Source organism: Trematomus bernacchii, unplaced genomic scaffold (genome assembly GCF_902827165.1).
Source record: "Trematomus bernacchii unplaced genomic scaffold, fTreBer1.1, whole genome shotgun sequence".
Taxonomy (NCBI): domain Eukaryota; kingdom Metazoa; phylum Chordata; class Actinopteri; order Perciformes; family Nototheniidae; genus Trematomus; species Trematomus bernacchii.
In genome coordinates this window covers 5,018,162-5,031,014 of record NW_022988043.1, presented here as the reverse complement: position 1 = coordinate 5,031,014, position 12,853 = coordinate 5,018,162, and the positions used below count along the sequence as shown (strand labels likewise).

Here is a 12,853-nt window from a genome sequence, read left to right as displayed (position 1 = left end):
TACAATAGTTTCTGCCTGTTTTTTCCATTACTCTTCCTAGGTATCTACTGTGACCTCATACCTTACCCACCCGACCATTTTAGAAATATTCTCACCCTCTTTGTCCCACTACTTTTTAACAGAAAGTCACACCCTTGCAAAAGGACATTATTTATGGCGAAGACGACTTTTAAAAATAATATCTATCCATCTATCTATATTTCTATATATCCATCAATCCATCCATCCTTCCATGAGGGCACCATTCAACAGAATAAGCCAAAAGTCAGCAAACAAGAAAGCAATCATGATGTTTTTATTGAAACAGTTTACTGATATATGACAGATGGTTGTCATTAAACTTTCATGTTTAATCTCAAAAACTCATGGGCTAAAAAGTCATACATGGTACTTAACATTGAATAGCAAGAGAATCCATGCTTCAGAGCAGACACTCAATTCACAAAGAAATCAGGCAAAATGCCCTTTTGATTTCATAAAAAATATTAAATCTTTTTTTCCCACTCTATCCTTCTTTACATGGTACATGTTTGTTCACTTTTTAATAATATAAAAACGCTTAATACTGATTGTGAAACACTGGAATTAATTTACAAAACATAATAATAATAATAATAATTATAATATTAATAACAATAACAAACAATAATAACAATAACCATTACATTTAAAAACATAAAATAAAATGGAGAAAATCAGTCTGTTGCATCTTGGCCCACACAAACAGCAAAGAAAAATACCATATGGCATTTACATCTACCTGACACACAGTTACACACAAACACAGTATCAGGTCGTTGAGTATTTCTCATTGCCATTTACAGTGTTATGGGCACAAAGACAAGACACTCTCTAAAGCATTCATGTGCCTCTGTGGGATCACACTCTCCGACCAATCAAATCCTTCTGTCAGACAAACTTAGTGGACCAATAGTAGTCCTCAAAAAGTGCCCCTCTCCTCCAGCGCACAGGATATTAAATGATAGTTAAAAGTATGGGACCGTTTTAAATGTCTCAGCATTTAGAGGAAGGGAAAAATCTCCCAGGCGACAGGAACTTGTATCCATTGCCAGCAGGTAGTCGGATAGAACGAGGACCAGGGCTACTGCTTGTGGAAATTGTAGGTGACGGGGCCACTTGTCTAGGGTTGGAGAAGTTGTGTCCGTTCTTGTTGTTCCTATCTAGTGACTGCAGCCCCAGCTCCCGCAGCTCCAGGCTGTCTTGGTTATCATTAGGGGAGCAACGACGTGGAGAGAGGTTCAGAAGGCTCAGTACATCCCTGCCAGCAGAAGCAAGAGGGCCAGGAGCACCGTGGACAGCTCTGACAGGACCTAGGTGTGACTGGTGCTGGGCTGCAGCGTTAGCCCAAAAGGTCTTCAGATTGTGAATAGCTTGGACTTTTTCATCAATGACCCCTCTTCGTAGCCGGTCCAAGTCAGGGATATCAGCCGAAGTAGAGCAAGTAGAGCCTGTAGAGGAGTACGACAGGGCAGGGGATGGAGCACTTCCTGCCGGGGAAAGGTGACCTGAAATGGGAGACACATTACTCGGAGAGCGAGAGATGTGGTTGCTGTATGGAGAACTTGGGTACTTCAATCTGAACTGGCTGTCCAGAGTGGGCGAAGGATGGCTGCCCTCCCTTTGGGAAGACTCAGAGATTGCAGGACTGTTGTAGCCAGAGCTTATTTTCTGAAGAGAAGAGGAACGGGAGGGAGGTTTGGGTCTGGGGGAAGATTGAGCTCGGCCACTAGCACTGCTGTTAGGACGGCTGAACGCACTAGTTTCAGAAGAGCGGAAGGCGCTGCTTCGCACTGAGGTTCCTACAGCTGCTGCACCCTCTGGCCCGGCCCGCTGAAGACTACCCACAGCCCGTAGATGGCTCTGAGTCTCCTCCAGAATCTTCTGTGCCAGCTCCTGAGGGTCCAAAGGGACAGCTTTTTCTTCCTGAGACTTGACAGTGCTGTCCGTCTCGGTACTGGACTGGTCCGATTCACCTGTATCTGAGCTGCTCACCTTTCCCACCTTCTGGGATGGTGAGTTTGGGCTGGGCACCAGGCATGTTTTAACGGGGGATGTGGGGGTGCTGACACTGCCCCTTGACGATACTGATACAGTGTAGCCTCTCCCTGCTCCTGTGCTGGACCCACCAACAACCCCCCTGCCTCCACGGTGGCGCTGGCTGTGGCCTGGGGGCAGGGGCAGAGAGTCACAGTGGCTTCCCAGTGGCTCGCTGCTGATAATAGAAAAGCCCTCATATTCCTCATCATCCCCCCGGGCTCCAGCCACTGCCGCTGCAGCTGCCCCGTGAGGAGACGAGCGACTGCGGGGGACATGAGGGTGTTTGTGGATAGAGTAGTGTGCTGTGGCCCCACCGCGCTGCCGATGACCAAGGAAATCACAATCTGTCTTGGAAACAAAGCTCATGGAGGAGGCTACAGAGCTGAGGCTATACACAGAGATGGCATCTGAGGCCTGATTGTCCAGGTAAGGAGGAGAGAAAGGAAGGCTTGAGTATCCCATGGGCATGGGGTTAGACACAGACTGGGCTGAAGCTAGAGACTCAAGGGAAGATGAGCTGTCCAGGCTTAGACGCTTGGGCAGTTCTGTGGAGTCTGGACAAGAGAAAAGGAGAAAAGGAAATCATGTGACACCTGATGAAAACAACATGATTGCAAGATTGAATGCACATTGATGATTAAAATGCCCAATCAAAAAACATTTAAAAGAACTTAAATGATACAATGAACAAGAGCATAAAAGCATCTTACCAAACAGCGCCAGCAGAGACTGGAGAGCAAAGTGCAAGGTGCGGCGGTTGGCTAGCTTGCCTGTCTTTAGCACCACTTCTTCTTGGCCTACCTCACATAAGTCAAATCCTGCACACACAAAAAAATCAACAGTTATAACTTATACATTTGCCACTGAGTCTGAGAGTCCACATGGATGAATGGTGGGTGATAAGTTAGAAGGTTTTCTTAGGTAACAGTTGACTCACCAAGAGCAGCCAGAAATTCATGGCATCCTGGCAGCCTCCATAGCTGCACACTGATGGACACCTGAATGGGCTGGAGGGAGAAATCCTGTTCTTTTTCTCCTGTCTGTAGTTGGACTAGCACCTGATGGAGCTGGAGAAGAAGAAAAAGAAGACAAACAGGGAAATCAGGCGTGGTGTGGTGTATGAATGATTACAAGAACACAATAAACTGGTCAAATCTACTGATGAAATTAATGGGAAAACATGATTTGAGACCAACAATTAAATCATCAAAGTGTTATAGTTGCATGCTCTCAATGAATATTTATTTTCATCTGTGTAGAGCAAAACATATTTTGCGGAACTACTGTATACATGTTTTCTGAGTATTGAGATCAACAGAACACCTGCAGGGGAGCCGAGCTGAAAGGGTGTCAGCTTTATGGGGTTTTACAAGTTCCCTGGGAGCACACTTGCCTGTTATGTTTGGGATTACTTGGCTGGGGACAGAGACACCTTTGTTAACGTGACATAACTGTTCTAAAAGTAGAACAATTATAATTGCTCAATTATGAGAGTTTTTCTTTTACATCATAGCTTTATCCCCTTCACCACCTTAAGACATTCCTCTGACCTGTAATGAACCAGGGTTGTTAATCCTTTAATACTAAAAATCCCTTAGATCTGACTGCAGGAACCAGCAATGAAAAAGAAAAAGAAACACAGTAAATGATTGTTTGGCTACAATGCATGCAAATGCAAAACAGCACACAAACAACAAAACTGAACATTAGTGTCATGCAGCTTCTAAGGAAGACGTTTTTTTCAGTGTTGCAGAACATTAAGTGGAGATTGGAGGAAAAAGGTTAGGATAGGAAAGAGTGCAGGTAGGTGAAGGCACACTTACCATTGCCACCATATTTTTAACAGCCTTCAGATCGCACGTTAGGGTCAGGGGAGAGAGAAAAGGCTTTTAATTGCATGCACACAGGCCAAAGGGTACAAGGGTTCAGGTAAAAACAGAAGTGTTTACAGCTCGATGCAATCAGCACACAGTACATAGATTAGGTTGAGCATGTTTGAGGTTCTCTGCATTGAGACCAGTATCCACAGTATAGGGCAACAAAAACTAATTAGCAACTAACTGGATAGTCTTTCACTTTACAGTGAGCATGTGACAGCCACATGCCACACGCAAAGAGGGATAAAGGCGTGGGATTAATTTTCTTGGGTCACGAGCTTGGGTAGAAGAGAACAGGACTTAGATTGTAGTAAAGATTTTGTACTTGAAGTGCTCGTTCGGCTTCTATGCTGCACAGCAATGCAGATTAAGCTGCAGCATGAGTTGCTGGTGCGTTAAGAGTGTACTGAATCTTGACGTAACTAACTTACGCAATGGATATTCTGTTCGAGCAAGAACCTCGTGGTACAAAGCAGTATAAGAGTTTCAGAGAAAGTGAAAGGAAGTGACCTACTAGCTCCTAACAATGAATAATAGCAAAGGTGTTTGAGACAAAGACCACCTTCTATCTGGTGCATTAGATTTAAAACTCCAGCAGCATTTTCTCAGAGCTGCAGGGGCCTACCCGATTGATGAGCTGCTCTCCTGCCTCTGAAGCTGTGATGAGTTTGCACAAAGCCTGGAGAGCTGGCGGCGGCAGACCTGAGGGATGGGATCAAAGAGAGATACTCATTATTCACACACAAGGCATGGTCTTAATACCCCCAAACTAAGTAGCGCTTTGACTAAACAGGTCGACTGTGGAGTGATATGAAATGTTGCAAACAAAGAGGACAGAGCTGGCTACGTTGTATATGGAAAACAGTGTTAAAACATATCATAACAAATACATATCACCCAATCAGTCAAACATTGGACGGTGTGCTTACCCAGCAGTGATTGTAAAGTGGTGCTGCACTGCTGGAGTCTGTCTCCTGGATCCGCAGTGGGGAAAAAGACGGCACAGGGCATACCACTGCCCACAGAGTCAAGACGGAAGCCCACGGCTGTCAACAGAGCCTGCCAGCCAGGGACCCCCCCCACCTTGTTCTCAACACTTTGCTGGGATGTATACATGGAGTTCCGCTGGCCGTTCTGTATCCTCTGAAGAGACTTCTCCACCTGCAAGTACCAGACATGTGCAGCATCAGCATTTTAGGGTTAAGACTTGGTTTAAGGTTAGGTTTAGTTTAAGGATATGATTAGCTAAGTAGAATTTATTGTCGAAGTAAGACTCCAGGAAAAGTTACTGTTTGGGTTAGTCAATGTAATGTTCTCAAAAGTGATGAAAATATAGTGTGTGTGTGTGTGTGTTTGTTCTTGGGTCCATGTCTTACCAGGTGGAGTAAAACTCTCAGAGCATCTCGTGCTCGATCTGGATACTGTAGAATCTCTGCCAAAGCTTGGCCAATGAGGGAAGAGGGACTGTTAAGCTTCACATCATTTCCAATCAGCATGTATCCTGAAGAGAAAGATTGCAATAAAAAGAGCTTAATTTCAAAGTTATCTTTTTTTTTATCATGGGAATGTATAATTATGGGTGAATCACATCTCTAACCTGCCCAGTTGGAGGGGTGCGAGTACTGCTTGCTGCTCTGGACATTCTTCATGGCATCTGCCAGTGCTGCACTAGCTTTGGTCCCATTAAGCATGGCAGTGTAAAAAGCATGGACAAAAACTTTGGAGGCTGCGACAGGGACAGGCCACAAGGACACGAGAGTACACTGCACCCCGGCAGCCAGGAAGGCCCGGGTCAATCCCACAACTCCATCTGCAGTCACTTTACTGCTGGACTCCTGGTACGACCTGTAGCCAAATGACACACCAGTGGGTAATTTAATAAGAAAGCTATAAAATGCTTAATAAAATAACATTTCAAGCATTATTTGCTTTTATTATCTGTCCAGGTTATTATATTACATTCTAATTCGTTTTTCTAAAATAGTTATAATATAATCATCACTTCACATCTACAGAGTGATTAATTTCATCACAGATTTACACATAAAATGACCTTCCCATAGAACTTTAAGAAATAAAATGAAAATTCAGGACCTAAATCAACATAAAGACTCTATTTAAATGTGTTTCCCTTAATCAGCCAACCTACCCAAGCACCACTAGTTTGACTGGCAACCTCATGTCCAGTATATCTGCAGCTGTGAGCAGGAACTCCTGCAGCGGCGGACTATCACATATGCTCTCCAGGTCACTGCTGTCATCCTGCATGTGGAGGGACTCGGGGATGGTGTAGCCACTTCCGGAGCCCTTCCTGCCTCGACCACTGCTGCCTCTCCTTCCCCCGGCCCCTCTCCCCAATGTCCCTACTCCCCCACTGGCACTCGACCCACCAGGCACGCTCTCAGGGTTCGGGGAGAGCACCAGAGCTGCTAATTTCCAGGAAATGTGGGTGGCAAAGTGAGCACACTCAGCCTGTGAGAGGGCGCTCATCACCCTTTCCTTGGTAGCAGCAGGGCCGGCCAGGGGTTGGCAGCCCAGCAGCTCTGCCACCATGTGAGCCTCCTCTTCTGCAGAGGGCATGGGTCCCCACAGCCAGCGGTCCATGACAGGTGAGGGCAGGCGGGGGTTCCCCACCACTGCCGCCATGGAGACACCTCCACAAGGAGCTGGTCCAGGGCGCCGGGAGTTCGTCTAGGGGCACAATATTAAAGGTTACACTCTACCGCTACAACCTGTCAGAGATTGCTTCATGTTGTAGGACACTGAAAAGGTAGAAACTGTGGATAATTAAAGTACTCATCACGTAGTTTCAAATGGAAATGTAGCATTATTTTATGAACAAGAAGGCCAACCTTTGCATTTGATCCGAGGCCTTGAATGGAGGGAATGGCGATGAGGCTGAAGCGCTCATAGAGGTATTCATTAGAGGAGCTTCCTTTTAACAGAGCGAAGGGGATGAGGTACAGTTCTCCCTCCAGCACCATCACCAGTTGTCTGTGTCTGCCAACTGGCCCACTGGAGTGCATCAAGCCCTGTCAGACAAAAGGATTAGTTTAACATTACACATAATTGCATTTCCTCTTACACTCTTCTCTCTGCCACACAACTAAATCGATATTCAAGCAATGACCCATAAAGGTAGTACTTACCCCCTCCATAGGTGCAATGAGCAAATCATAAAGTGCCCGGAGTGGAGGCTTTCCGAGGTTGCTGGAGCGACGAGGCAGCGAAGAGGTACCGTCTTTGGCGGGTGACATGGTGTTACTGAACAGGCTGGTCATACTCTGGCAGCTCCTGCACAAACATAAAGTAATGCTGTTTTTATTTTTGTACAGTTTATCACATATTGAAAATACTCATACCATATACTATATTTTATTGAATTTGTATTTTATATTCACATTACCATTTTGTCAATTATACAGTGTATGTTGTTACCTATTATGATTTTTTACACTGTCATTCATGTTTGTTGATCTGTAAAAAATGTAAAGACAAATATGTTTTTTTTATATTGGGCTACATAAATAAAATTGTATTTGATGTAATTTGATTTTATAAAAATATCCCTTTTTCTGTTTTCTTTAAGTTACACAATGAATTTCATTCCTTTGGATCTACAGATATTCAAAATGTCATACTACTTAAGCCCCCCCTTGAGTATCCTTGAGTCAATATGAATTAAACTATGAATGCTTTGGGAACCTTAAGAACAATACTGTGTAATAATTGAAGTCTCCATTACAAAAAAAAAGTATATTCTATGATAACACAATACATGTAAAAATAGTACTGCATATAAACAGGAGTCTCATGTATTAAACTGCCCTTAAACATCAAACCATGCTGCTGCAAAAAAATGAGCCTTGCATGTGTGCTGGAAACAAAGCTGAAAAAGCTTCATGTCTAACTACTGCATACAATAACATCAGATATATATCTAGCACGATGCAAACTCAGCAAGGGAACTCTTCTGAGTTTGTGTGTGGTAGCAGTTTAGAAGGGTGAGATCTAACACTCTTTATCAGAGACCCATCTTTTTTTTCTAACATGATATCTGTCAGATCCGAACAAACTGAGCAAAAGGCAGATGATAGCAGGCCATACTGGATCTCTATTGTTATGCACTGTAATCCCTAGGTGAACTCACATATGTAATTTCACATGAGCGTAGCTTCAGAAAACATGATGTCATTATACAAAGTTCCACTGGATGGCAGTATAGCACTGTGGTAGTATAGTGCCTACAGAAACATGAAGGAGCAATCAGCTTGCCAGAATCATAACCAAAAGAGGCTGAGAGCGGGCTCATCTCATCTTTACAGCGACCCTCTCTACTTACAATCAGTACTCAGGACTTCCAGCTGATGAAGAATGAGGTTGTAAGACCCTTCAATCCTCTTCCAACGAGTGTTTTTGCAATACTAACAGAAATAGTTCCCTGTGTGTTTGAGGCTTGTCTGCTGTGTGACGGGGGTGAGAGCTCCCCTGCTCAGGCAGAGACGCGCGACATACTGATAACTGTGCTAATGGTGGCCGTGGGGTAAGAAGCCTTTGGTGCTGTAGGCACACGGGGCAGAGCTTTATGGCCGCACATGTCACTTCTCTCCATCTGTTCCACCAGCCAGAGTTTCCTCCGGGCCCCAACCAACAGACATCTATCCTGCCCTTCTGGTAGCCCCCGGCCACTGGCTTTCCTCCAGCCTCCCAACACTCTGTCTCTCTCCCAGGCCTTGGCATGAGCCTCCATGGGAAAGCAAACAATCGTTTGTTAGCCTGACAGGAAGAATGAGAGAGGAGGCAGGGGATAAGCCAAGAGAAGGTGAGTGTCAAGTGTAGAGGGAGACAGCGTAAAGAAAAGACTGAAAGCCGTGACTCGAACGCTGAAGATTGCATTCGGCGGCTGCCTATTTTGGGCACTTCAAGTGTGATCTGAGAGGTGATTCAAAGGGCGACAAGTTAGCCTCTATTACACACACATTAGGCTTTTTCTACTGACCTAATTCTATTGTATTTGTAGTGGCAGCTCTTTTGATGCCTGTTTTATCAGTGCTAACAGCTCCTTCACTGACAACTTCATCAAGATCCTCAAAAAATCTCATTATGCTATCATTGGGCATAAAAACGTATTCAATTACACACTGAGGGGATTAGACACGAGGAGACTTTCATTATCACCTTCCCATAGTAATCCTTTCAAGCTCTCGGGTGAAGATTAAATCTCTGTGTTAAAATAGGGCAATCAATGATAACACAGAGGGAAGATATCACGTAAAGAAGCACTGGTCTTTTAATGTGAGGATATTGTTCTTGCACCTATTTTGATTGAAATGTCATCCAATTAGAGTTCATTATATTTCTTCTTTCCCTTAATTGTCAGTAACTGTGAAAATACTGAGGTAACACTAATAGCCTAAATCTTGACATGTTAGAGGAACATTAAAGGGAGAAGTGAAGTAATTGAGAGCTTTTGAAAAGCTCATATATGTACACGAAACCCCAAGATGGCTTGAAATGACAATGATCTTTTCTTCATTTTATCTTGCTTAAACATTGTGATAGACGATAGGCTCCTAAGCACGAGGAGCTTTATAATTCAGAGTTTTTTGAGGCCCAAAAGAATGAGCGGATTATTACCGGCAGCCCATTAAAGGGGCTTAATGAGCACCGAGACTCAATTAAAGCTGGAATTACCCTCTCATCAAAGAGCAGCTCAACTGTGGACGAGGACAGGGAAATATGACCCAGACACACACACATATATGCACAGACAAGCGCACACTCTATTGGTATACATTACCAATCATCACAGTGTAAATGAATACTTAGCATAGTATCGTTAAATAATACTCTGAAGGGGCCACTGGCAGACTCACTGAAATAACCACAGTCATAAATCTGCACAACAAACAAACACAGATAGTGCAAACATCTTAAAACCACACACGTGCACAAACACACGCACACTCACACTCACACACAGCCCCATCAGAGTAGGCAGTTGATAAGAGCTTTAGCAGCTTGGCTCTTCTCAGTCTATTTTAATAAGAAGGATTCACATGCTGCCTCTGCGCTGGCGAAACAATGGAGAAGAGAATCCTTTCACAGATGAACCACAATACCCGTGAATCTCCTTACCCGAGCAGATATTTTTTAATCTTCTTTTATTTTGTGAGAAAGCGGGTCTATGTAGCGCCTGTTAATTATGGCTGTCCCACAGTGAGAGGGTTGGAACGTGCAGGTGATTTGTGAATCATCCCCTACCTGTTGAACAGGTTGTTTCTGGACACCATGCGCAGGAAGCCCGTTGGATCGGTGACAGAGTTAAGCTTGTTGTTGAGCTCCTCAAATTGTTGGTCCAACAAATCTCCTGCCTCGCTCTCTGTCTCGCTGCTCGAGCACCCTCTGAAAGAGAGATGGAGAAAGAGTGAGAGACATGCACAGCCGCCGAGATTTCTTGGCAAGAAAGGGGCACTTTGGGGAAAGTAGACAATACACAGACTTACATTGTTTCTCAGCGGATAAGTCAACTACACACACTGCTGATCTCCCCCCAAAACACACTGTTCTACCCACAAACACTTGGCCTAATTTCCCAGGCTTGGTCCAACACCCTGATGGTAAGCAGAGATAAATCCTTTCATTATAATGCTAGCGATGCTGATCCAGTCAGTGGGGAATCAACCACCCCCAACCCACAATCACTACCTCTCAACCACCAACCCCCTATCTCTCCCTTCATGCTTCAACCTCTCCTCTGATGCACCCACATCGTGTAAGCTTCGTCAGCTTCTTGCACCATGGATCTCGCATCATCTCATGCTCCCACTGCCACCACCAGCAACGCCACCATTTTATTGAAATCCTTGCATTATATATCTCTTTTGAGATTCATTTTCCCGGGGGTGTATACATACCGATAGATGTACGTGCACTGAAGAAATGCTGGATGCAGAATATAAATCCGTTTCAAAAGATGATGGTACAAAAAAAGCAATTAGTTAAAGGGACCATATTATGCTAATGTTCAGGTTTCATATTTGTATTGTGTGCCTCTACTGTGACATGGTTACATGCTTTACTGTTCAAAAGGTCTTTATTTTCTAGTACTGCCCTTTCACTCTCGGTCTGAAACGAGAGCCCAGTCTGCTCTGATTGGCTAGCTGGCTGGCTCCGCTTAGAGATGTCACGCCCCTTAGCAGATCGCATACAGTGTGTTGGAGCGCAAGCCAATAGAAGCGCACGTGTTACATAGTGATGTCATTATGTCTCGGCAGTAAACAAAGGACTCCAATGGAGGCATTTCAGGCAGGGGGAGGAGTGTATGAACTTTGGGATTTTAGCCTTTGCAGACAATTTATATGCAACAAGCTAACACACACTATAGGAAAATAAAAAACCCAAAGAGCATAATAGGGCCTCTTTAATACAATGTTTTCTACTGTCACAAAGGCTTAATTCTCCCATCTCTATATCATCCTTTCTTTCGCACACATATGCTCTCCCCCATTCCTCTCCATCCATGTCATTTCAGAGTGCTGCCTCTCTTTTGCTCCACTCTGGAGAATGAATGGGCTGGTAAGTGGTGCCATATTGTGCCCATCCAGGCGCAGTGGCGTGTGTACAGCTTCCCATTGGAGTAGTAAATGAGCTGGTAATGGGGCAGGAGGGCCAGGCTGCTAGGGTGGCGGAGGCTGGCACTGGGCGGACCAGCTGGGCACTATGGATCAAACCCCAACTAGAGAACAACGGCAATGTCAAATGCTGTGTAGACGCCATGATGTCAAAGGGTGATTTTAGCTGTCGATATATCTCGCCACCATTTCCATCTCCTCCTGTAGAGTCCCATATGGCTACAATCCCTGTTCTGCTCTTTAACCACCAGCCTCGGCTTCTTTGAATTGTACTCCATTGATTCTTTCACAACCTTCTTCACATTCTTCCTTATACTCTCAGGAAATCCCATCCTCTCTTCCTTCACTTGTCAGCTTTAATGTTTGTTTGGTGGGTTCAATAGTCTGGCTATCCAAAGAGCCATTATTCCGTCTCATTTATTCCACTGTGGTGAGAGCGGAGTACTTTAGAAAGGTAGTAGAAGCCTGTCATCACAGGGTGCAATGGGGCATAATAACACTCTTTTACAAACACACACTTTCTGAATGATAAAATAATCCCTTTTACAACTAGCTCTAGGGATTAAAGTGTAAGTGAAAGTGTTAATCTTTGTTGTTTGTTTGGGCTACACTCTTGATGAGGAGTCATGTAGTGTTTACACTGGCTTCTGATGACCGTCTAGCGCTTTCCAAGTGCACTTGGTAATCAAACAGTGATTTGTACTGGCTTTCTTTAATTTGTTTGTCAATAAAGTTTATGTGGGTATGTTTTCTTCCTTGTCTGCTAATCCATTATTGCTAGCCCTGCTCAGGAAAAAGACAACATAAAAAAGTTGGATGTAGACTAAATAGGTACTGGGTTATTAGTTATAAGAGCAAACTGTGCAAACCTTCAAGCAAAAAGTCCTAAATTAGTGTTTCACATGCATAATGAGCTCATAAACAAACAGTAGACGTTTCCTTTCACTGTGACAGCTGTACAAATCTCACCTGCTGTAATACGATTCAACTCCCAGAGCCTCACGGGCACTAGCGATGTACTGCTCCAGCGAGGAGCCGCAAACCACCCCTCCGTTGCCCCCCTCCTGGAAGTCAGACCCTACCTCTGACATGCCCTCGCCCAGATACACCTCATGAAACTTCAGGATGCCTGTAGAAAGAGAAAAGTGGCAAAAATGACTGGCTGTTTTAGTTAAATTGCTTATCTTCTTTTGAATTACTCGCTCATGTCAGGAATATTGGATGGTTTCAACTGGAGGCTGTGAGTGAGGCAGTTTGCAGCAGTGCATATGTTGAGCAAAATGA

The 12,853-nt window shown here is 44.3% G+C and overlaps 1 protein-coding gene across 5 annotated transcripts in view; it reads right to left on the bottom strand.

Moving 5' to 3' along the window:
• Positions 1–279: 279 nt before the first annotated feature.
• The window catches only part of LOC117472635 (tetratricopeptide repeat protein 28-like), a 172,419-nt gene continuing 159,845 nt past the window's right edge, over positions 280–12,853 (bottom strand). For 2 of the 5 annotated variants that reach the window (XM_034117935.1, XM_034117939.1), the window contains 14 exons: positions 12,539–12,698; positions 10,200–10,340; positions 7,374–7,412; positions 7,085–7,229; positions 6,788–6,967; positions 6,085–6,626; positions 5,533–5,780; positions 5,312–5,436; positions 4,865–5,096; positions 4,561–4,637; positions 3,882–3,905; positions 2,996–3,125; positions 2,769–2,876; positions 280–2,612 (listed from right to left, as the gene is read on the bottom strand). In XM_034117935.1, the coding sequence (XP_033973826.1) occupies positions 1,015–2,612; positions 2,769–2,876; positions 2,996–3,125; positions 3,882–3,905; positions 4,561–4,637; positions 4,865–5,096; positions 5,312–5,436; positions 5,533–5,780; positions 6,085–6,626; positions 6,788–6,967; positions 7,085–7,229; positions 7,374–7,412; positions 10,200–10,340; positions 12,539–12,698 (3,749 nt within the window). In that variant the 3' untranslated portion in view covers positions 280–1,014. The remainder of the gene's footprint in view (positions 2,613–2,768; positions 2,877–2,995; positions 3,126–3,881; positions 3,906–4,560; positions 4,638–4,864; positions 5,097–5,311; positions 5,437–5,532; positions 5,781–6,084; positions 6,627–6,787; positions 6,968–7,084; positions 7,230–7,373; positions 7,413–10,199; positions 10,341–12,538; positions 12,699–12,853) is intronic. The other 3 variants (XM_034117936.1, XM_034117937.1, XM_034117938.1) reach the window with 3 other exon arrangements.